The 25,223-nt window shown below is 36.0% G+C and overlaps 1 protein-coding gene across 1 annotated transcript; it reads right to left on the bottom strand.

Annotated features, from left to right (window-relative positions):
• Positions 1–2,334: 2,334 nt before the first annotated feature.
• Positions 2,335–19,513, bottom strand: TEX36 (testis expressed 36). Its single transcript, XM_026667233.2, has 4 exons — positions 19,398–19,513; positions 16,171–16,302; positions 3,985–4,062; positions 2,335–2,796 (listed from the first exon to the last, which is right to left on the bottom strand). The coding sequence occupies exons 1-4, from the start codon at positions 19,446–19,448 to the stop codon at positions 2,470–2,472; spliced, it is 588 nt and encodes a 195-aa protein (XP_026523018.1). The 5' UTR covers positions 19,449–19,513; the 3' UTR covers positions 2,335–2,469.
• Positions 19,514–25,223: the final 5,710 nt, after the last annotated feature.

Below are 25,223 nucleotides of genomic sequence, written 5' to 3'. Positions count from 1 at the left end.
CCCAGACTGCCCTTGCATATGCCCAAAAGCATGGAGTACTTCACATACTATGCAACTGGCATGCATTTTAGTTTGGAATCTGCTCAGGGATGAAATTCTTGGCTAAAGCTCTGGAAATTCTGATACTGCAAGAGAGTCAGGCTGCTTTAATCAGTGATGACATAAGAAATCACTTCCTTTTAACAATGCCATGCTCTTGGCTTTGTTACTTTCTATTGATAATGTTAATTGTTACTTTCAATTGATAATCTCAACAGGGAGTCTTTTAGAAACTAAATCATCATCACCGTTTTTACCATATTTGTTGAGGGTACGTACTACATTCATTTGGAAATATTCCATAAAATGAAGTATATCATCAAATGGCATACAATTAATACGCTGAGTGTGCATACTGCACATAATTTAAATGAGATGCTTCTGTATTGGCTTAGAATTTTATTGCTGATTCATCTCGTATTAGTACTTTTGGCAAAAAGTGTAAAAGGCTTAACTGCATCTTGATGGTTGTATGCTTCACACAGAAAACTGCAGAATCTTCTAACTTCAGTAGACAATTTTAACAACTAGCCATGAGAAAACAATATTTCAATCAGAGCTGAAGAAGCTTCTTGGATGAGAAGTGAAACGTCTTCAAAGAAAAACAAGAAAGTCCAGTTGCCTCTTGAAAAAAACATCCTTGGGACAACCATAACCTGGATGACTGAGAGTCTCCATAGATATTCAATCATTAAGCCAAATTCATTTCAACCCAATCACTTAAAAGGCCTTGAGTTTGGGTGGCATATGACCTCAGTGGTTGACAACAGTTGATAACATTCAGCAGAATTAATGAGATTGTGCAAAATAAAGAATAACTGGTGACATGGTCTGTACTGTAAAAAAGTAATGTTGTCCAATAATCATGTATTCCTAACACTTTCTTTTGTTGCGAGAATGAATTTTATGAATATAGTTATAAAATAAGTGATGTCCATGGATTAGTGTCTTGATCAGGGAAGACAATGTAACTGATAGGTCTTATTAACTAAACCTTCAAGATCTCAAATAGGCATGGAAAACTTCAAGTAGGCATGGAAAACCTTTGGGCAATTCACAATGATCTTAGTTGAAACCTCTTTCCAATCCACACTTCCTTTGTTTTCTTATTCGGGATATTTATATTTACTTCCATCACTTCATTCTTGCCTTAGGTTTCCTATCATACAGATCATAGTTTTCAAGACTTTTATTGCCATGTTTTCAATCCCCCTTTATGCTTTCTATGTAAGAGATGAGAGCAAACTTAAGATTCATCTCTAGTGTTATGGCCTTCTATAAACCTGTGGCTCAAAATGGAGACCTGATACCAGCTCTAACAGACTGGGGAGCCATCAGGCAATCAGACAATTGCGGCAGTTCAGAGTCAATGAACCAGAACAGGTGAAATCTAACTCAAATCATAGGGGGCTTGATCCAGAATCCTAGTCCAAGAATATATCAACAATTATGAAGGGAAGGACTGAAGTAGTCAGCTATTTTCCTCAAGAGATAACTCCCTAATTATGTTATGCCAGGAACCAGGGCTATGTAAGAGTTGTTGTTGGAAACTGCTTCCTGTTTCAGGACTGGCATGCCATTGGCTTCTTGTTTTTGTCTCCTTGCCAGACAATCTGAACATCTGGTTATAATCCTGGACTCAATTCCTGGATTTCTCTGCCCGGGCTATTCTCAGTGGCAATTTGCTCTGGTTAAAAGGTAAGTACTTACCTTCTCTGTAAATGGCTCTTATTTACAACGTCTCAAAGTGCTATGTCTGCCCCTTAACTCTTGCATAAGCCCCCCCTCACCCCTTCCCCTGTTAAACTACACAATTATTGCTTGGGTGAATATCGGGGATATTCTGTCTTTGAGTACTATAGACAATCAGGTTTAAATTTACATGTTCATGTATATGAAACAGTTGTGTAAACATAACTTCAAGCACCTCAGAGGCTACATACCTTAATGGGGTGACAGTGACCATTGCGTGTGGACTTCTGTGCATCTGCCAAAACAGGTTCCTCCATCTTGGAGAACTGAAGTACCATTTCCCCATTTTTTCCTAGCCTAAAAATAGCTTTAAAGATGTCTGCTTATGACAAATGAATAGTCCATTTAGTATGTATGAGCAGATTATTATTATAGTTACTTTATAGGAGTAACTAGATGAAGTCACAATAAGAAGTGAAACAAGTTAATATTTACCCTGAGATGGGAAAACTAAATGCATATTCAAAGCAGTATTAAAAGTTTGCTTTTCCTATGACAGCATTGATCTTGTAGGAAAATAAAGTGTATGAATACAACCATTCATCCAATTGTCATGACTTTAATGCCATTTAGATTCTTGAAATCATTTCAGAGAAAGATTGGATCCCTTATCTTTCTTTAAAAAACATTTTTAAGTCCTACATGAAATATGCTTTACTATTATGAAAACCTGAAGATTTATTTTATTTCTTCTTCAGCCGCTGAATGTTTTTCAGGTTCTGAGCTTTTAGTAGCCTCTGTAGGAGCTATATGATTAGAACCAGTGTAATGTTTTGAAAACCACATGTAATCATTCTTAGGTGCAGAATGTAGAGCAATGCATTTATCAATATGGTTTTTAGGATACCGACCTAGAATGGAATGTTTAATATCTGGATATTGGACAAATGAAGTCTGATAAACAGAATGGTAGGCATTGCTGCTAGGAATTTGTTCATGGGCCAAAAAATAGTAGTTTTGAGAATAGTGTTGACGCTTATCTTGAAATTTTCTTACTCCTAGTCCCTAAAAGAAATGAGGAGAAAGCATTATTTTAGAATGATATTTAAGATAGCATGTTCTGTATTATGTTAAAGCACCATCAGGAAAGACTTTACTAAAAGATCTTGGCTAGCTTGTTGATAATTAGTTACAAACTATTTCTCAAATTCATTCTCATCTGATACTTAGCAAAAGTAAGTTCTTGCAACCTCATTGCAGTAGAAGGGCAGTAGAAGTACTGCATGTTCATAAAAACATGTATCTTGGCAAGACCAATCTCTTTTCCTCAAATGTGAAAATGTGTAATTCCTTCACTCGTTACTGAATAGATGCAGGTAATACATTTTTAATATGTATATGTTTCTAACTAAAGAGTGCAAAGCAGTTCTGGTAAGTACAGGTAGTCTTCAACTTCCAATAGTTTGTTTGGTGACTGTTCAAAGTTATGACGGTACTGAAAAATGTGGCTTATGACCATTTTTCACAGTTACCACCTTTGCCGCATCCCCATGGTCATGTGATCAGATGCTTGGCAACTGGTTATAACTGCTGCTGTGTCCCAGGGTCATGTGATCACTTTTTACGATCTTCTCACAAGCGAAATCATTTGGGAAGCTTAATTTAAAATTTGCCGTGGTTCACTTAACAAATGTGGTAAGAAAAATCGTAAAATGGGCCAAACTCACTTAAGAAAATTCTCACTTAGCAACATATATTTTGGACTCAATTGTGGTCATAAGTTGAGGACTATCTGTATACATATGTCTCTGCATTTTCAAGAACTAAATAAAGATCCTCTAGTACACGGATGTCAAACTTGATCGCGTCACATGATGTATCGTGACATATTGTGACATTTTTTGCCTCTGCAGAACCAGGGTGGGTGTGGCCTGTGCATGATGCATCTGGCTCACAGACCACCAGTTTGACAGTCCTGCTCAAGTATGTCTCAAATTTTGGGGAAATATGAATTGCCCTAATATACCTAAATTTCTACAAAAGAAAATTAACAGCCTATAACTTGATATATAATCAAGTTTAGTTATGTGGCATAACATTTCAATAAGCTGTCATCAATTTTGCCATTCAGTTTAGAAGAAGGAAATTCTGTAATACAGAATGAATCTAAACATTTCCATAGTACATTACATACCTTACAGAGAATTATTAAAGAGTATTTTAAAGAAAATACCATTAAAACAGAATACTTACAGAATCTAAATACTCTCCCATAGACAATAAACAATGTCTATTGTCATGGATTGAAAATGGAAATGTATTTACTGGTTTCTAAAAGAAAATGAAAAAAAGTCTTGCATATTTATACATAGGGTCATAGTTTTCATGTTTACAGAAATTAAAATTATATGCATATATATAAATATGTCTGATACAAACCTACTTTTTCTATTAGTAAAGAATGTACACTAAATTAACAACAGAATTTAATTTAATCTCATCTTATGCTTGCAGAGCTATTGAATTAAATCAACTTTATTTTTATGGGAACAAATTACTAAAATAATTTCAAGATATCTTTTAGCGGCTTACTACTGAGTCCACTGCTAATAAAAACACAGCTTCAAGAGGAAACTCTTAATTAAATCAACCTGAGATTTATGAGCTCAGTACAAAACACTGATACTATATATTAAATGGCAGATTAAGTATTTAAAAGGACTAAATCCCAAATCTAGAAAACATATGGATGCATGTTATATTTTATTATTTGCCATCTCCTTGGTTTTGCTCTCCTCACTAAACAAAAGCAAAGAAAACTCTAGTTTTCTTTGAAACAAAGTCAACACATTTCTACTTTCCAATAAGACCCTAATAATGTTATTATTCTTAATTTAGAATCATAGAATTAAATAAGCCAAGCAGTGTATTTACCTGAAAAAAGAATATTTTTGGTGTTCAAAATATAACCAGAATATAGACCAGAAAATGCAATGTATCTAAATCTTCTCAGGGTTGTGTTAGGAATTAAAGGACAACAAACACTTGGAACCAATACATTTTTAATTTTTTGTAACTAATATTTTTAAGATATTCCACCTTCAAGTTATTACAGATGTATAAACACAGTACAGTTGGTAAGCCTCTATGTTCTATCGAAATAAGCTATTGGCATTATTTGAAAGCAAAGTTCTGTAAAAGCTTGTCTTGGGCAATGGGATGTGAGTGACTGTAAGTAATGTGACATTCTTTGTCCTTCTTTAAAGAATTGGCATTACTCAGCTAATTAATATGCTGAGCTAATGAACATACATACATACATACATATTACAATCTCTCTCTCCCCTCTCCCCCCCATGTTTAGGAAACTTACTAAAACTGATTGGACAATTTACTGTGATGTATCATTAAATTTTGATATATAGAATTCATAATTTTTATTTAATTCAACAATTTTAATACTTAGAATGTCCTTCAGACAGGTTAGTGGATTCAATATCAAATTAAACATATAAAGGGCATTGTACAATATAAAATACAATAAATAATATTCTTTGTTGGCCAAGTGTGACTGGACACACAAGGAATTTGTCTCCAGTGCATAAGCTCTCAGTGTCCATACAAACAACAAAGTAATACAATCGTAAAATACCAATAGTAGACAAGGTAATAAGAAAGATAAGAAGAATACTATAATACAGCCCTACTACATGGGTAAATATCCTTAGACACAAGATAGTGCTGTGGTAATTAAGTGTTCAGCAGAATGATGGCATGAGGGAAAACCTGTCGTTGTGTATGGTTGTTTTGGCATGCAATGCCCTATAGTGGCATCCTGAGGGGAGGAGTTGAAAGAGTTTATGTCTGGGATATGAGGGGCCTGTAAATACTTTCTCAGCCACTTTCTGGCTTGTCCATTATACAAGTCTGCATTGGAAAGCAGGCTGGTTGCAATTGTTTTTTCCGTAGTCCTAACTATCCATTGAAGTCCGTCCTGTTGGGTTGTTGCACCAAACCATACAAAGAAGTACAAATGACAAATTAATAATTCCTCTATAATCCAAATAATGAAAATGGAAATCCATATTTGGCCTAAGCTTGTCCAAAAACCTCATCTCTACCATACACAAGTTCTTTTCTGCATGCAATGAAATTCTGGACTCCCTTTTTTCTGAATGTGTAACTAAAATATCAATATTATCTGGGCTTTGTCATCCTTTTATAAAAAATCAGATGGCACAATAGACAACTAAAAATCATGTTTTCTGTAATCGACATGCCAAGTTCACTGTACAAATTCTGGCAACAACTTGTATGAAATTGGGAAAACGGTACCACAGCAATAATAAATAAAATAAACAATAAAATCTCCAGCAATATAGGACTGAAAGAAGATCAAGATATTTCTTATATCACTCAACAGGATAGCTATCAGGACCAGGAATTTTTCTGTTTCATATATTTAATATATACCTTTTACTCCCTAAATAGAAAAAGGTGCAGCTTGACTGCATGTAATCTTTGAAAAAGCTCTTTATCTTTTTACAAGCAACCAATTTCTTCCTTGGTAACCTCATTCAGTACTACCTGCTGATTTACTATTTTAGAGTAATTATATAGGTTGTTCTAAGCATCATTAATAGCAGAATTTTTTTTAAATAAAGTTTTTTATTTTTAAACACAAACATACACATACAAAAACATAAAACCCTCTTCCATTTTATATACATACAGTGTCAGTTGGTTACGTATCTTTTGTGCTATACTTTTGTAGTCATTTACTCACAATTTATATCAGTCTAACATTATCAAACTAGCATATGTTTATCTATTTATCAGTTATTAATCATCCATGACTAAACTATTTATTCCATCATTTTATACGAGATGTTCCAAGTTTTATCTTAAAATTTATGTTATACTTTCAAGCAGTGGTTTTATATATACATGTTTTATATATTATGTTTTATATCAATCTATTAGATTTCTATCACAAAATTATCTAGTCTATTATATTACCATGCCTTTTTATCCAACCATTGATAAAACAAATCCCATATTAATTAATAGCAGAATTATTATTACTTAGTTGCTGCTATTTCAGTCAAGAGGTCAATAATTGATCTGGTATTTCATCTCATCTTTCAGCTCACTCCCCATGTTTGCTTTTTTACAATTCAGTGAATATGCTGTATATACTTCACAAAGGAAATTAAGTTCCAATTTCACAGACATGAAAGGTTTATATAATTCCAGCTAACGGTGTTCAGTTCCGCCCCACGCCCCTCCTTTCCTTATATGCCATTTCCCCCCCCTTTTCTTCCCCCCCCCCCCCCCCCCCCCCCCCCCCCCCCCCCCCCCCCGGGGGGGGGGGGCCCCCCCCCCCCCCCCCCCCCCCCCCCCCCCCCCCCCCCCCCCCCCCCCCCCCCCCCCCCCCCCCCCCCGGGCCCGGTCCAGGGAAGATCCTTCTGTTTCTTTAATTTAAATGATCCCAGATCAATAAACATTTCTGCAATCTCTAGATTGAAAACTTGCCATATCAGAATCCAGGGGAAAAATTAAAATCTCAGGGAAAAAAGAAGATATTGTCTTTAATATCCTATTCCATACACAGATCTAAAACATGCATTCCATTCTGATGATCTTGCTTGCGAAGCTACATATATATGGTCCTGTATTACAAATATTAAAAATATCATAGTAGGATTTGAATTCTGAAGTGAATAGCAATGGAGGCACACACAATTAGCTATTTTAATTTGCAGCTTATATTTCAGCTGCACTAAGAAAAATCTCCCATATAAATTTGTCTCCAAAGACTGATCTTGCTCCATTCCTCTCAGAAGTGTACCTGATGTAAGACTACAAATAATGGAAACTAATATATTACTTGTAACCAATATAGTTTTAACTGTTTGTAATTTATGAAATACTGCAAAAAAGAGAAAGCCATGTAAAAACCTTTTGAAAACCTGCATTTTTCTTTCCTACTATTAAGTATTTCCTATTGCCAATTAATAAACTTTAGTACTGTACCACTTTCTATATGTGCTGCTTTTAATCTCTTCCTTGCATGCAAAGTCATATCTTTAAAAGAACAAGTGTGTAAGATTCAGTTGCTTTTTAGAACCATTACTAATTATTGTATGAAATTGTCAAGTGTGTACCTCAGAACTCAGATGTAGGATCAGATGTATTATTTAAAATATTTATCAGTTGGATCAGAGCCTAAATTTGTATGACTATCAAAAAATAGAAGGGAGATAATTAACACCCTAGAAGACAATATCACAAATCAGGAGAATCTTACAGTATATGCTAGAACAATGGGTAGAATTAAATAAGATGAAGTTTAGAAGGGACAAATACAAAGTCATACATTTAAGTAGGGAAAATCCAAATCATAAATATAAGATGGGAAGAGATCAAACTCAGCAGCAATATATGCAGTAAAAATCTGGTTATCTTGATACATCATTAGTTGAACATGAGCTTCCAAAAATCAAAAGCAATTCTAAGATGCTTCAAGAGAAATACAGAATCCAAAACTAAATCAAGTTATAATTCTTCCCTATTTTACTTTGATCAGATCACATTTAGTTTACTGCATCCAGTTCTGGGCACATTTTAGGAAGAGCATTGACTAATATGCAGAGAGAAAAGAGAATAAGATAAAGGGATTGGAGAGAAACCACTAAGGAGCAAGTAGAGATACCGGATGTGTTAAAGAACAGAAGAGATATGAAAACTGTTTTCAAATATCTGAAGGGTTGTCACTTAAAAGATGGGACAGAATTGTTCAGATTTGTTCCAGGACATAGGACAAGAAACAATGGTTTTAAAACACAAAGAAGTGGATTTTATAACATAAATAAATATATGTTGGAGCAATAAAAGATCATTCATTTGATAAACCAATAAAGTATAAACCAAATGATTTTCACAAAAATGCCTAGCTTTTGCTTTATTACTCAATATGCCTAAAGTGTGCTTGCAATTACTACAAGCAGAACACCTACCAGACTGCAAAACTGCTCAGATATTATAGGTTAAAAATGTCTTTCCTTCCCACAAATAAACTCCTTCTCTATGAAAACATACTATAAAACATTACACTGATTAAAACTATAGTTAAATATATTTCTTAACATGTCAATCTTTCCTTTCTAAAAAAGCAACTGTTCATTACAATCATTAAGGTGAGACATTATGCATTCCATAATATAGTCTACTTAGTTTTGGCTTACAAAATTGGATAATGAAAAAATAATATAATTTCTAAACCAAGCAAAGTTCATACACTGAGTTCTGGGTTACTTAACCATAATTGACTTTGAATAAGTTCACACCATTAAGCGAAAATCCATTGTTTTATAAAATATTAGCCGATAACTGGGCGTTGCCCAGATATTTATTTATTCCAATCTGTATTAGACAGGAAATCTGTAGTCGGGACTCACGCTGTTGTACTGTCTCCTGCACATCGTCACAATTTCTTCTATTCCTCCACAAGAGGGAGCCCCTTGTGGAGTACTGTGAAATGGTTACCATGGCAAGTCCACTGTGCTGTACAGCAGAAGCCACTTTGTGGTATGAGGGGTGTTAGGGGTGTTTTACCCCCACAGAATTTGTTTCCAATCAATGAAGTCTCATTCATCATCTTCAGGCTTCTGTCTTCAACTCTGAGAAGCACAGAGTTGAAGACAGAAGCCTGAAGATGATGAATGAGACTTCATCGAAACGTTGCCTAGATACTTCCAATCTTACGCGGGAGAAAACCCGAATAACCAAAGATCCACATACAAATACCCGCGAGAACCTCAGAAAATATATATAGTTTTCGCGGGTACTTACATGTATGGTGTTCGGCTTGGTTCGGGTATTCTCCCACGTCATTGTAGTTCTTTTAAAGTTGTAGCAACGTTTCAGCAGAATCTCATCTGCCATCATCAGGCTTCTGTATTGTGTCCGTCTGTGGGTCAGACTTTTACAGTGGTTTCAGATTTAAATTTGGGGCAGCCTATTGCTGTGCTAGAATGGTTTTTTCTTCATCCTGATTGGTTGGGAGTCTTGGTCTGTGTTTATTGGTCTCGGAGTTTGCTGTGTTCTGCTTGATGGGTGTCTCTGATATCTTCTGTCTGTTTTTTGGCTCTTTTTGTATCTTGATTGGCTGGCAGCATTGTGTTACTTTAATGGAGGCCTTTAGTGCAGCTTGGCTTCGGGTAAATGGACGGCTATCATTAGTTAGGAAGCTGGGTTTCATCTGGGTGCCTGGTTGGGGTGTGTTTGAGCTGGAGGTATCAGGGGGATCTGTTTGTGCCCAGGTGTTTGCCTGGCTTGTGGTGTGGAGATTTTTTTGTTTGTGAGTGCAGGCTCCGAGACCAATAAACACAGACCAAGACTCCCAACCAATCAGGATGAAAAAAAAAAACCATTCTAGCACAGCAATAGGCTGCCCCAAATTTAAATCTGAAACCACTGTAAAAGTCTGACCCACAGACGGACACAATACAGAAGCCTGATGATGGCAGATGAGATTCTGCTGAGAATTTTGCCTGCCATTCTTTTTGACATGAAGTAACAGATTTCTTATTTAATCAAACCTAACCAATAGTTTATACTGCAAATCTATTGTTCTTTTTGGGGATTAAGTAATGTAAAATGAAATGGGCTTTACTTGTCTTAAATAGACATTTATAGGATATGTTATATCAACCTACATATTATTTTATGGTCTCTTTATATTAGTCTATTGAAATATCTGATTTGCAATTGTGTCTGTTAGATATTTTCCTGTTTTCTTTTTTCAATTCTGAAAGCTACTGTGAGGGCTTAGGCTGAAGAGCAGCTAAAAATGGCATGCATACATAAATGAAAAGGAACTTAGAGCAACTAGTGGGAAACTGGATCTGCCTGAAAGAGTTGATACCATTGAAACCATTGAAACATCCCCTACCATCGAAACCATTACAACATCCCTCAACATCATAGTAGCATCCCTGGACGCCGTAAAAGAAAGAATATCCAACCTTGAAAAAAAGGACACAACGCAAAAACCTGAACATCCAATAGCTACTAACCACATCTCTACCAATCAACCACAATCCAATCCACAACCCAATCCACAAATAAACACAACCCAGACAAATATTGATATCCCAATTCTCATCAGAGAAGCCGTTGAGCGTGAACGGAAACGCCCAAACGCCATCTTATTTGGTCTAGAAGACATCAATGTCAATGATGACATCACAACTGTCCGAAACATCATCAGAAATTATCAAGCATCAACCATCTCCGCTGATGAAATACTTGACATTTCCCGCATTGACCGAGAGCTCAAAAATAGAGATGGCTCTGTGGCCCCACGCTTGTGCAGGGTCATTTGCAAAAATGAATCAAGCAAACGTAAATTCATTTATACTATAAACTCACTCGCCAAAACCAACACCATCCATAAGAACCTCCGTTGCCGCCCTGACCTAACCATACAGCAACGTGCCCGCTCCGTGCACTCCGCATCGAACTCAAAAACCGTCTAGATAATGGAGAGAAGGACCTGTACATTGACTACCATGCTGACTGTATCAAAAGTAAACCACTCAACCCAATACTCAGCTTTTACCCTCAACCACAACCCTACCTCAACCCATCCACCATCACCCAAGACTAGGCACGCACGCCCAACTACCTCAATTCCAACTACTGCCGGCCTTAAATGCAAACTACTCAATGCAAGAAGCCTCGTGAATAAAATACCTGAATTTCTCTTCCTCCTAAATATGGCTAACTTTCGACATTATATTTGTCTGTGAAACATGGCTCAATGCATCTCTCTCCCGACTCCATTACCACAGTAAGAGACTATCATGTTTACAGATCAGATCGTGAAAATCGCCGAGGAGGTGGAGTTGCTATATTCTATAAAAATCCTTACATCTAAAAAATATCCAAGTTACCCAGGAGTTTGCCCTTCCTGAAACCATCATCTGTGAACTATCCTCAAATATCACAATTCGATTCTTACTATGTTACAGAGCACCTGATTATGACATCGAACATGTAAACAAGCTAAATACATTACTAACATGGGCTGCATCCTGCCCATACCCTTTTATCCTTCTTGGTGATTTCAATCTACCTCATATTAACTGGACCCTAAATGATTGTACAACTGAAATCATACACACAACCTTCTACAATGCTATTACAAATCTGGGACTGGAACAACTAGTAACCAACAACACTAGACTAAACAACTGCCTCGATCTCATCTTCTGCAACAGTTTGAACCTAATCTACGGAATACAATCTAAAGAACCCTTTTCCAGTAGTGACCACAATATGATCGACTTTTGTCTCAACATACATCCACACAAAAATCACCACAATGATGTAATCCCCTATTGTAACTTCAAAAAGGCAACTATGATCTTATAGACAACGATCTCTCATCCCTTGATTGGCAATCTCTATTCACTGGATGCAATACTGTTGAAGACCATTATAACATATTTTTACTTGAAGTCAAAAGAGTCATCAAACTATATGTACCAACAACAACTCCCAAAACAAAACAAAAAAGCAGATTACCCATATCAATAAGGAAACTTCAATCCAAAAAGAGATCACTCTGGCGGAAAAACAAATCTGGTCACGTTGCCAATTTCAAAAACCGATACAAAAATCTATGCCACCAGATAAAGACCGAATGCACCAATTATCACATTAAACAAGAGGAAAACCTTCTAAGCACCAATTCCACCGCGCTTTTTACAATTTTGTAAACAACAAACTAAAAGACTCAAGGTCCATCCCTCCCTTGATAGGACCTGATGGTAAAGACTGCAACGACGACACCATTAAAGCCAACATCTTTAACACATTCTTCGCTCAGTATTTGTAAACAGCAATGGATCATGCCCAATATTTCCTAGCCGTACCACAGATAACAACAATGATCTAATACATATCGATTTCACAGAAGACAATGTTGAAAAAGCAATACGCAACCTAAAACCATCTCTATCTATTGGACCGGACGGAATATGTGCCTACTTCTTAAGAAAGCTATCCTCTGCCATAGCCAAACCTCTAAGCATAATCTTTGAAAAATCTTTCAGAACCAGCTCCTTGCCTAACCTATGGTCACAAGCCACAGTCATCCCCATCTTCAAAAAGGGAGACCCAAGCCTAGTTGAAAACTACAGGCCAATCTCCTTATGCTGCGTCACCTGTAAAGTCATGGAATCAATTATTAACCAATCCATCATCCTTCACTTAGAGACAAATAACCTACTCTCCAATAAACAATTTGGTTTCAGGAAAAACTATCCTGTAATCTGCAACTCTTACACTGCAAAAACATATGGACGACACAACTCGACCAGGGCAAAACAATAGACGCAATCTACATAGACTTCTGTAAAGCCTTTGATTCAGTGGTACACGACAAACTACTCCTAAAAATAAAATCCTATGGTATCTCTGGACAACTGAATAACTGGATAGAAGCATTCCTGTCAAACAGACAACAAATGGTCAAAATCGGGAGCGTCCTATCAAATCCAGTACCTGTCAATAGTGGTGTTCCCCAAGGCAGTGTTCTAGGACCAACTCTCTTCATACTCTACATAAACGACCTCTGTGATCATATTAAGAGCAATTGTTCTCTTCGCTGATGATGTAAAGCTGTTCAATACCACAGACAATACTGCTACCCTTCAAAAAGATCTTGACTATGTATCCGAATGGTCAAAACAAATGGCAACTTCAAATCTCAACAAATAAATGCTCTGTCTTACATATTGGCAAAAAAATCAGAAAATAAAATACAAGCTGAATAGTCAAGATCTTGTTGATGACCCAAGCTCTGTAAAGGACCTTGGAATACTCACCTCTAATGATCTAAGTGCTAGAGCACACTGCAACTACATAGCCAAAAAGGCATTAAGAGTTGTTAACCTAATCCTACGTAGCTTTTTCTCTGGTAATATCACACTACTAACCAGAGCATACAAAACATTTGCTAGACCAATACTCGAATACAGTTCATCAGTCTGGAATCCACACCACGTATCTGATATTAGCACAATTGAGAAAGTCCAGAAATATTTCACAAGAAGAGTTCTCCACTCCTCTACTCGCTGTAGAATACCTTATGCCACCAGACTTGAAATTCTAGAACTAGAAAACCTTGAATTACGCCGTCTTCGGTCTGACTTAAGCATGGTATACAAAATCATACATTGCAATGTCCTACCTGTCAATGAATACTTCAGCTTCAACCATAACAACACAAGAGCACACAATAGATACAAACTCAAAGTAAACCGCACCAAACTTGATTGCAGGAAATACGACTTCAGCAATAGAGTGGTCAATGTCTGGAATACTCTACCCGACTCTGTAGTTTCTTCCCAAACCCCAAAAACTTTAACCTTAGACTGTCTACTATTGACCTCACCCCTTTCCTAAGAGGTCTGTAGGGGCGTGCATAAGCGCACCAACGTGCCTACCGTCCCTGTCCTATTGTTTCTCCTATTCTTTTATTTTTCTTGTATGTAACCATTTCATGTATTCACAACTATGTATACATTTATACTTATTATCTTGTAAACAATTGGCAAATCAAATAAATAAATAAATAAAAAATAAATAAGCAGAATTCTAATACATGCCACTTGATCATTTTTATATGGCAATGCCTGCCAGGGAGTACAGCTAATATTGATTGCTGCATCCATGGTTAGTTAATTATTAATTAATTCCCGGTTTCTGTGTAGAAACAAATTATGCACAGAGGCATCTAAGGTTGTTATCCGCACCCTGAGGCAGGAGGAGTTAAAAAAGAGTGATCAAGCATATTGATCAACATACTAGTTATTATTAGATGTGCCAGCATTAAAAAGCAAAGAAGTAGATACCATACTTTGATACAAACACATACATACTCTATCACTCCATATAACATAATCTTTATCTGCTTTGGATAGAAATAGAAAGCGGAGCAAACTGCAGTTTTTGATTGGAATAGTCAGCTCAGCTAAAGCTTCAGGATTCTGTAAGAACAATAAAAAACTCCAGGTGCTATAAAATCATTTCATTACTTGTCTCGAGCACATTTCAGACACAAATCCTTCCTCAAGGGTTAATTTTAAAATCCTTCCTATAAATTCCGTATCAATTTCTGTTAGAAGCTGTGCTGTATAAATAGTTTTGAAGAAACAAAAGCTCTTCAGGATGGATTTGTACACTATCTAAAATATAATAAACAATTTTATCAAGAGCCTGAAGCATTTTTGTGTCTTTGCTTCTCCCTCATTTTTTTTATTTTATAAAGGGATTAGAGTTAAGCCTATGGTGACCTCATCCCAAACTGAACTTGATTAAGTGTTCTGAAACTGGAATTTCTGGCTCCTTAGAGAAATTGAAGCAAACATAAAGGAATTTGTACTGTTTATATCAAAAATTGTTGCAGCACATGTCAGTGATCAGGTCAGACCATATTTATCTATAGGCATATGTTTGAGAAAAGACAGATATATTTGCTTGGGAAAATAATGTCTATATAAACTGTCACCTTACAATTGCATAGAGTGTAAGGACAGTTTATATGGAGAAAATGACTTTAATTTGTATTCTTCTAATAAGCGAATGTAATATTTATTAATATCACCAAGGTATACTATAAAAGAAACCAGATTGTGGTAGATTTATTTTAATTTACTGTATTTGTTAAAAGGCACAGGCACATGACTCTAGGTCATGAGGTGAAAGTTCTGAATAAACAGGAATGTAACATTGAGATAAACACAATTTCATTACATTTTACTGGCAAGTGCCATCTTAGCAGCTAAAAAGAATTATACATTTAATATAAGGGTTATCAATTTCACTGTACCACAGTGCCTTCCCCCATGATAAATATTTGTGTGACGGTATGTGATTAAAACTACATAATTAAGAAATAAAACTGCTACGATTGGTAGTTATGCATATGGCTGCAACCAGGTGCTATATTGATCAACGTGAGATTTAGCCATCTCTCAAAACTCATTTGGTATTTTGCTCTTTCCACTACAGAAATATCTAAGCAACAAATTTTGATAGCGCTGCCATTTTGCCTATGAAAGTCTGATTAGCTAAAAAGAGAGAGAGAACACGCTTACAACAGAGAGAGAGAGAATGCGCTTACAACAGCCCAGGACTTTGACTAGTCTGAGAAATCCTGCATCAATTTTGAAATTCCAAAATAGGTTATACTGTAAATGAAAATCTGTTAATGCCAGAAACAAACAGCTGGAGAAAACACTGGTCTTACCATACCAGTACCGACTTAGCAACAAATTAAAATTGAGAAGTTTCAAAATTTAAAATAAACTTAGATTTGTATTTATAGTAAGCTGGACCATTGGAAAAATTGAAAAAAATACTTACTTTCTCACGTTCTTTGTACACCAGTGGCACATTTTTTTCAGTTTGACAATTGGGATCTATATTAAATATCTGCTTTTGCATTGTAGCTGTAAGAGATTCTGGATATATTTGCAGGTGTCCACACTGTTTGAACTGCAAAACACAAACAAAATAATCTATACAAATCAATACTTAAAAAATGAACATGAGATTTTATAATCTGTATTTTATTGTTTGTATTACAGCAACACCTAGAGGCTCTATATAGAAGCAAAATCTCATTCTATTTTCACTTTATAAAAATATAACATAAATAATTTCTATTTTCCAAGTTACATGATATATAAAATATGCTAATACATCACACACACATATACACTTCTTGGTGGATTGGATTTGAACAAAACTATTTTATTTATTATTTCATCTAGAGGGGGCTCTGAACAGAGCACATCACATTCATGTTGGAAGCACCAAGGATTAGTTAATGACATCATCATTGCCTAGAGGAAGCCCAATTGGGGGCTCCTTTCATGTCTCCAATAGGACATGAACAAAGGATGGGAGTTCACCCCAACTCTCAGCAAGGTACAAACATTAAAGCCAATAGACATTAAAATGATATAGCAATAAATAAAAAGTACAATTAAAAGATAGGGAGGAGGGAAAGCACGAAGGAGATGGGGAGAGGAGGGGTCACCTACAACAGAGTAAGAACTGTAACTGTCACTATGTAGGACATACAGGCTGAAGACCAGCAGATCATCAATGAACACCAAGTAGTCAGATGACATGATCAAAACTTTTTAAACTCTCAACACACGGACAAAGTCAACCATGAAACACCATTAAAAAAAAACAATAAGCCAAGAATGAAACAAAAAGACAGAAAATATATTATACAGTAACCAATAGCCAGACAAGCATAGATTAATCCCAGAAAAGCAATCAAGCAGAAAACAATAGCCTAGTCAAAGAACTACTAAGGAGAAAATCACACCTCTACCAATACTGGCAGGGCAAGATACTGTAGATAAATAGGGAGCAAACCTCACACTCTTTAGAATTGAGAATGTTAACTATTAGGTTAATGAAAAGTCTGCAAGCAAACACGAGTTTTTAAGAACATCAAGGACTCCACATGAATTTCTGTACTATGGTATGTTAATAAAGCCGCCCAACTCAATATTGATTTAATGTGCAAATTAAAAACAGATACAATACTTACGAACGAGAGAGAGAGAGAGAGAGAGAGAGAAAGAGAGAGGCTTTATTTCAATTATACATGCCAGGTTAGCAGTCCTGAGTGGGAAGACTTGTTATACACCAATCTGTTGTTTAATTGCTAGAGTTCAGAGCAACCGAAGATCTAGTTACCTAGCAATGGAACTAAACAGTGGAAGCTGGAAGGCATAACTGGCATCAGATATTGACTCAGACATATATATGCGTAAAACTGGTAGAAAGATAGTAGGTAATAACCGCTAACTCATAAGAAATGAACGAAAGTAGAAAGAAACAAAACGGCTTTGTGTGCATCTAGCCACCTTGTGGGAATGATATCTAGAAGTTGAGTGTGTCTGAAGAAACTTAAAATATGTGTCAGAAGAAACTTAAAAATATAGTGGGAATATGGTAATTAAGTGTGCAGGGTAAAACAAAAAGATTCTTGAGAATGAATGGGTGCTGAATGAATATGGATTAAATATAGAAGTGATTGACTAGTATAAAGGAAGTACATTAAAGCCGTTTGGTCATACAGAGAGAATAAATGAGGATTGCAAACAAATATATGAACAAAGAGAATGGAATGGAATGGAAGATTCATAAAGATGTGGATAGGCAGATTTGATGAGATTCTCAAAGAGAACTGTGAGAACAGCAAAGAACAAAAAGCAATGTATAAATGTTGTGTGAATTCAGCCAATTTTATTCAATTAAATAATGTTGAACAAATTATCCCTTAGTGCAATACGCAACCAATTAAGTATTATTATAGGAATAAAAAAGACAATTCATAAGAATAAAGGGCAAGCATGTTTGACAAGGAGGCTTGCTATTAAGGCCAAATTAAAAGTGAAAAAAGAACATATTAAAGTGCATCTTCAGCATGATTGCATTGTACATATTTTCAACAAGAGCTTTCATAAGTTTTATTTTGCATGATGTAGAACAATAGCTCTCTACGTTCAATATGAAAGAAATAATCTATATTAACACTGTGTGTTCCTTATTAAAGCACAGAGCAATTTGGCATTTCATAACAATAATAGTGACTGCTTCTATTGTAACATATACTCCCATTAGAGAGCAAGGTAATGAGCCATTCTCTTGCCAAAAGGGGAAAAAAGAGGAACAGGGGGAAAAAAAAAAAGCAAATTAAGTAGATTGCATGAAGAAGGAAACAATAAATTGGAGGGTGGAAAAGGATGGAGGCAGGAAATGTTAAATTGTATGCAAAGAAAAGCATTACTATTATATACAATGCTTCTACATCACAATTATACTTTCTTCAAATAAAAATGAAGAATGGTTTAGGAAACCATTTTTGGAGGGGGTGATTTAACTGGTAACATTTTGCACAGACATCAGTAATACTAGGCAGATAAATGTTTGTGTACTCTATGTTAGACTGCAAGTGTTATACTCAATATATTTATATTTATATATTATATGTATATATTATTCCTTATTCTTCTGCCTCCTTTTCTCCAAGCAGTCAGAGCAACATTTACTATAGATTGCTCTTCTCTCACAAATCTGGTGTGACAAAACAAGGATGACCAAAAGAATCACTTCCTGCAAGATATTATAAGTTTTTACACCACACAAGCTGTTAGTCAAACTCAAGGGGAGAGGACAAGTTTATCTCCATATTAATTTTAATATTTTAATCTATTCAACCCAGGCATATGCTTTGCGAATTATAATTGTTTCATAAAGTTTCAAATTATTTTCCTTAAATCACGCAACGAGGCAGAGGGCAATACTTCGCTTTTAGTGCTTTAGTGCAAGAGACAGGAATCTTTCTGTATTTACACCAGAGACCGGGATTAAAAAAGAAACGAAGGGCGAAACAGAGACATCTTTCCTTGGACGAAGCAACATTTGGCACCCCTATATCGGGATCTATTATGTCTTTTTTTTCGCGGACCGACTCTCCTTCAGGTTAGGGCTCTTCCTTGCCTCCATGTGCCAAATCGACCAAATGAGCTGGACTCTGGCCTGACCGTTGCCACCTTCCTTACCCAGATACCATCTCGGGTGGTGTTTGGATTGGCCCGCCTCCCTTTCGGCATGGTGAGGAAACTGAGGCCGAGCGCTCCGATGACTCCTCGCGTGTGGGGGTTAACTTCGCCAGGGAGCTAGAGAAAGAAAAAGAAGAGCAAAAGATGCAGGAGGCAGTTCTGGTTGCCACGCCTACCGTTGTCAAGTTCCTTGCTTCTGCGTCACGCTGAGGGACTTCTGTTGTGTCCAGCGCTCCGAATGGCTTTCCCGACCATCGAAGAAAAGGCGGGAAATCGCTTCTGCGTCTCTTTACTTTTCTGCTTGAGGTAGTTTTTGTCTTTTAAAGAGCTTCCAGCTGACATCTAGGGAGCTCAAATTGATGCAGGGAAATCGTCAGGCCAAGAATTAAAGAAAGGTGGAGGAATTCTTTTTGAGGCGGGAGTGAATAGACTCCAGGGTATGGAGCGATGTCAACTCCATCTCTCCACAAGAGAAATAATAGTCAGGTTTCTGAATGGGACTTCTCAAGCAAATATATTATGTGATAATTGAATTGCAGAGTTTAACTTATTGGTGAAACTGATCTAATTGCTGCAGCCTCGCATTTTCCTGTCACAAGTTTTCATCAAAACCTAAATAAGTTGCATGGAGTCACCGAGACAGTTGTACGGCTATGTACATTTTTGTAATAAATAAATATAATAAACAGCATGAGCTATAAAATGTTTTTGGGAAGTTGCCAACACTGAAGAGTGGTACTTTCTTAGTGACCATTTGGGAGAAAGCTTATATAAATTAGTATTTCTACCACAAAGGAATGAGTGGAAGTAAAAAGGTGAGAAGGCCAATGTTCATTTGCTCATTTACAAGTAGATCTCAACTTACAACAGTTTTGTTTAGTGACTGTTTTTAACACTTATGACCATTGCAGCATCCCTATGATCACATCATCAAAATTCAGATGTTTGGCAACTGGCTCATTATGATGGTTGCAGTGTCCCAGGGTCATGTGATCACTTTTTGCAAAAATCTGATAAGGAAAATCAATGGGGAAGCCAGATTCACTTAAAAACCATGTTACTTAATCACTGCCCTGATACACTTAACTGTGGCAGGAAAGGTTGTAAAATGGGGCAAAATTCATTTCACAAATGTCTTGCTTAGCAACAGAAATTGTGGGCTCAATTATGGTCTACTTGTCATTGTATGTATGTACTCCAGGTATTGGGAAACATTTATATGAAATGTGGGTTCTATTAGCATTTAATTCTGTAGCAATCTTTTATAGATCAGTTTTGGTCCATGTTAAATAAGCAAACTGGCAGACCTTTTGTACTTCATTTCCTATTTCAAAGCTTTTGACCTCATCTAGAGGTCAATTTTTCCACAAACCCAATGTCATACTTAAAATAAACTTCATAATTTTAGTATATTTTTCACAATGTATAAAACATAATAACATAAAATAATTCTGTTTAGAATACATTATCCTAGATTGCTCTATAATTCCCTGCTGTGATTTCTTCTTGCCCGATTACTTCATATTCCTACTGGAAGCAATGAGACATTCTGTAAATAAGGCAAGATAAGTTTTTTTTATTTTTACAAAGAGAAAACACCAAGTTAAAGAAGTCCCTAGAAAATTGGCAGTCAGATGCTCTAAACTTTTTTGGTTCAAATCTTAAGAACATTTAATAGGCTCTCACAATATACTGTAGTTGCCATGGAAAAGCTTTTTCCAAATGGCTGTCATAGTGGTTAGGAACACAACAAGAGAAGGAAAAAATATGCTACCAAAACGTCATCCTTACATTTTATATTTATGCTTTAGTCTGCTTTATTTTACTTTTTTGTATCTATGTTTTTATCAGCTTGAAAATGTGAACTAGTTACATATATACTTAAAAAAATCAACAGTAAAAACAAAATCAATAATCTATGAAGTAGATTATGGCCATCACAAACATTAATTTATAGTTACAATGACCATATGTCTTTTATTATAAAGTACAATTCAATATTTCAGAAATCTGTTCATTAGACTTTTTTCAAAATCTCTTTTGTTTTTTTAATGCAGTCTCACATTCATGTGAAAAATATGGAATTTGAATTTCAGGTATTTTGATTAGCATGTGTTTTTGTACAGTTTTTGTTTTGCTCCTGAATTTTCCTTTGTAGGCCAACATTATAAATAATTAAGTTTAATCCTAATGAAACTTTTTCAGATCTGCTCCATTCTCACTTTTGTCTTTTTATTTTTTTTCAAATAAAATATGTCTACCATTTTTATAATAGGCTTTCTGCTGTGACTGTCTGTCATGCTCCTGAATAAATTTCACCTAAACTTCAAGCAATAGTCCTATATTCTCTGGAAAACCTGGCTTGGATCAAATCAATAATTTATTTATATGCTTCTCGTCTCACTGCTAAGCAACGCTAAATAGTAAAATTAACAAAGACTAAATATTTTTTTTTAAAAAACAGAATACAATGGGATAGGGATGGGATCTTCTTCCTAGTCTACTATCTATTTCCAATATGAAGTATCCCCAGGCCAATTGGCAAAGCCAGGTTTTGAGGCTGTTTAGGAAGATCAAGAGGATGGGGGAGGATCTCACCTTGATGAAGATAACATAATATTCTGGAGGATGAAAGCCACAGTAAAAAAAAAAAGACCCTTCTCTTGAATCTTACAAACCAGACCCTTTTGGATTAACAAATTTTGTAGCATTACCCTTCTGCCAAAATGAACAGGCCAATTCCATTGGGGAGTTCCTTTGGTAGCTTGACCCATGCCCTAAAGTTTTGCATTCCCTTTAAAAAACAGGCCAGCAGTTTGGACAATTCTGCATCTTCCACTATCACTGAATTTCTCTTTAGGACTAGTTTTATATAACCAATACTATGTAATAGTATCTGTGGCAAGGACTGTGTTTGGGGAATTGCTTCTAATATAATCAGAGTTTTCAGGTAAACAGAAAAGAAAGATGAAAGCTGAATTGAAAATTCCAAATAAGCACACAGTAATAGAATTCTGCTGGGTATGTTATAATTTGCTGCTACACATATCTGTTCACAAGATACTTTTGTGAAGTAAAAGCTGTTATTTAGAGCATTAAGAAGAGTTAGTAAAAAAAACTGAGCTACGGGAATTATGGAATTGCAATAAGCAAAATAAAAGGAAACTTAAACTGAGTTATCTCAGCACCATTAACAATATCACTTCATAATTTTATATTCCTGCAAGTGAGCCTTGGTTCCACCACAGCTATACCACTGCTGCATAATTTTCTTTTCTCTTTACAATTTTAACTTCTGTCATTTGAGGAGCTCATCAACTCCAGTCAGGAATTCCTTGGTCTTCTTTTTGATTAATTTACTCTTCCTTCATATATATTTTTCTTCAGGTCAGACTTCATTCATTTGCTATATGTGACCAAATTTTATAAACTGCTTAGAGAGGGCTGTAAAGCACTTAAAGCGATATATAAGTCTAAGTGCTATTGTTATATGCTGTATCTACCAATATAGGTATCGCCCCACCCCCACGTGTGCAGGTTTCCCGAAAATAAGAGGTCTTATTTTCTTTTGGGCCCAAAAATAAGCACTAGGGCTTATTTTTGGGTGGTGTCTCCCCCCCCCCCCAATATATGGAAGGCCCACTTCTTCTGCTTGCTTGCAGCCAGGCAACCCATGCCGCCACATCTGCTTTGTCTCACGGCCGCAGCACCAGCACACTGCTCGGCCTCCTGCTCCGTTGTGGCCATGAGCAAGCAGGTAGCCACTTGGCCTGCTGCTGCACATGGCTGTTAGTGCTGCCATGAGGCAGGTATTTGGGCATGGATGGCCGAGTTGCGGGGACCCTGAGGTAAACCAGTGTGAGGCGCGCGCACACACACACACACACACACACACACACACGGATACTGTATCCACCAATACAGCTTTAATTGTCTACTTCTTTATGCAACACAGAAAATACTTCTGTATGGATGTCTCAAAGCAATATACATCTAATATCACAAACATTCATAATGTGTTTATAAATTAACCAAGGGGAAATCATATAGTATTGTCTTTCTTCCTGTTCAGTGCTAAAGCATTCACTATGCCTTCTATTTATTTCACATGTAGCGTATTTCCATAATATATGCCTTTATTCTATTCAGCAAATAGTTCCATATTTATGCAAAACATCTCATGTTATATCCATTTTATTGTAATTTTCAGATTGCTACCTGGCAAAAATGCTGTGCTGTGGTCCCAAATTGTACTCATTTTCATTCAATCAAAATTTTGCCAAACTACATACCCAAGGACACTGAAGAAAAGAATTCCCCTGAAGTTTATAAACTCCCTCTTCCCTCTCCCTTCCTTTCCCTTTGTATGAGAATAGCATTCTTCCAGTCATCAGACATCGATACTGTCTTTACATATTTCTAATGTTCCTTCTGCATTCTTTCTTCACCTAATCATGTCATCATTTTTAAAAACTTCACTTCACAGTATTTCATTACTTTTTCTTGGATACTAATATTTATTCATTTCAATTCTACTGTTTAGTATATCACTAGCTGATTTATGATTTGTACTAGAGTAATTTTACATTCAGTGTAGTTTCTTTCCATATTTTCCACATGCATTGTTTCAACTGTGATAGTATCTAAAATCAATTTATAGATTCTGAATCTCAACCACTGTCTATTTTTAAATCTTTTGTCATAAACAATCTAGATATTTTTAAATTTATATTTGTTTCTTGTCATGTGTTTCTTGCCATTTTTCTAAGCAGATATTCATTAGACATCATTCTCATTCATTCTTGTCTCCAATTGGAAAATAACTTTTTCTGTATTTTCTTATCTCCACCTAATGTTGCATAATTTCCCCCAAAACTCAACTTTATTTCTTTCATTATTACCACCTACTGTCATGTAATTTGCAACTATTTTTTGCATCACCACTCTATTGGTTCCTATTTTCCAATCCACTAACAACAGTTTAGATGACTTCAATAGATACATATTATAGCTTTTAGATCTTCTTCTTCTTCTCTCTCCTTGGAAACCTAATAATAACATGAACTTTAAGGATGAACGTATTATTTGGAGACAAGAATGAATGAGAATGATGTCTAATGAATATCTGCTTAGAAAAATGGCAAGAAACACATGACAAGAAACAAATATAAATTTAAAAATATCTAGATTGTTTATGACAAAAGATTTAAAAATAGACAGTGGTTGAGATTCAGAATCTATAAATTGATTTTAGATACTATCACAGTTGAAACAATGCATGTGGAAAATATGGAAAGAAACTACTTTCTTGCAAGCAAACTCATAAAATTTGCTAGCAAGCATACTCACAAAATTAACTCACAACACACTATGTATGTAAATATTGAATTTTTTATAAAAAAGAGCAACTTTTACCCAAAATCAGTCAAAGCAGGCAGGCAGATTGAGTTGCTCACAGAATAACAGATTCACTTAGAGATCTGTGTTTCTGCCATCGGCTAGCTGAGTCTGCACTGCTTCAGTCTTAAGGAAGGTTCGGCTCTACAGAGCTGGAGATTTAAAGATTAGCTAGAAAACAAAAATCCAACAATTTCCTGGTTTCTCGCTAATCTAAATTTCCCAGCACAGCAGATGGTCGGAAAAGGAAAAATAGCAATTTAGCAGCCAAGTTTGCCAGGTAAGGAGTGAGTGGGCGGGAAGGATTCCTACGGGCCATGTGGGCGGCGCAGCCTTGTGTTTCTGTGCACCCTGGATTAATTGCTTTGGGGGGTGCTCTGGGGTGACATTTCTCTGCGGACCACCGGTTGGTGACCACTGTTTTAGACC

Source organism: Notechis scutatus, chromosome 4 (assembly GCF_049901735.1).
Source record: "Notechis scutatus isolate UNSWTSFEM ecotype Mainland chromosome 4, rNotScu1.2, whole genome shotgun sequence".
Lineage (NCBI taxonomy): Eukaryota > Metazoa > Chordata > Lepidosauria > Squamata > Elapidae > Notechis > Notechis scutatus.
Note: the sequence above shows the minus strand (reverse complement) of the source record. Positions and strands in the feature narration are given on the sequence as shown.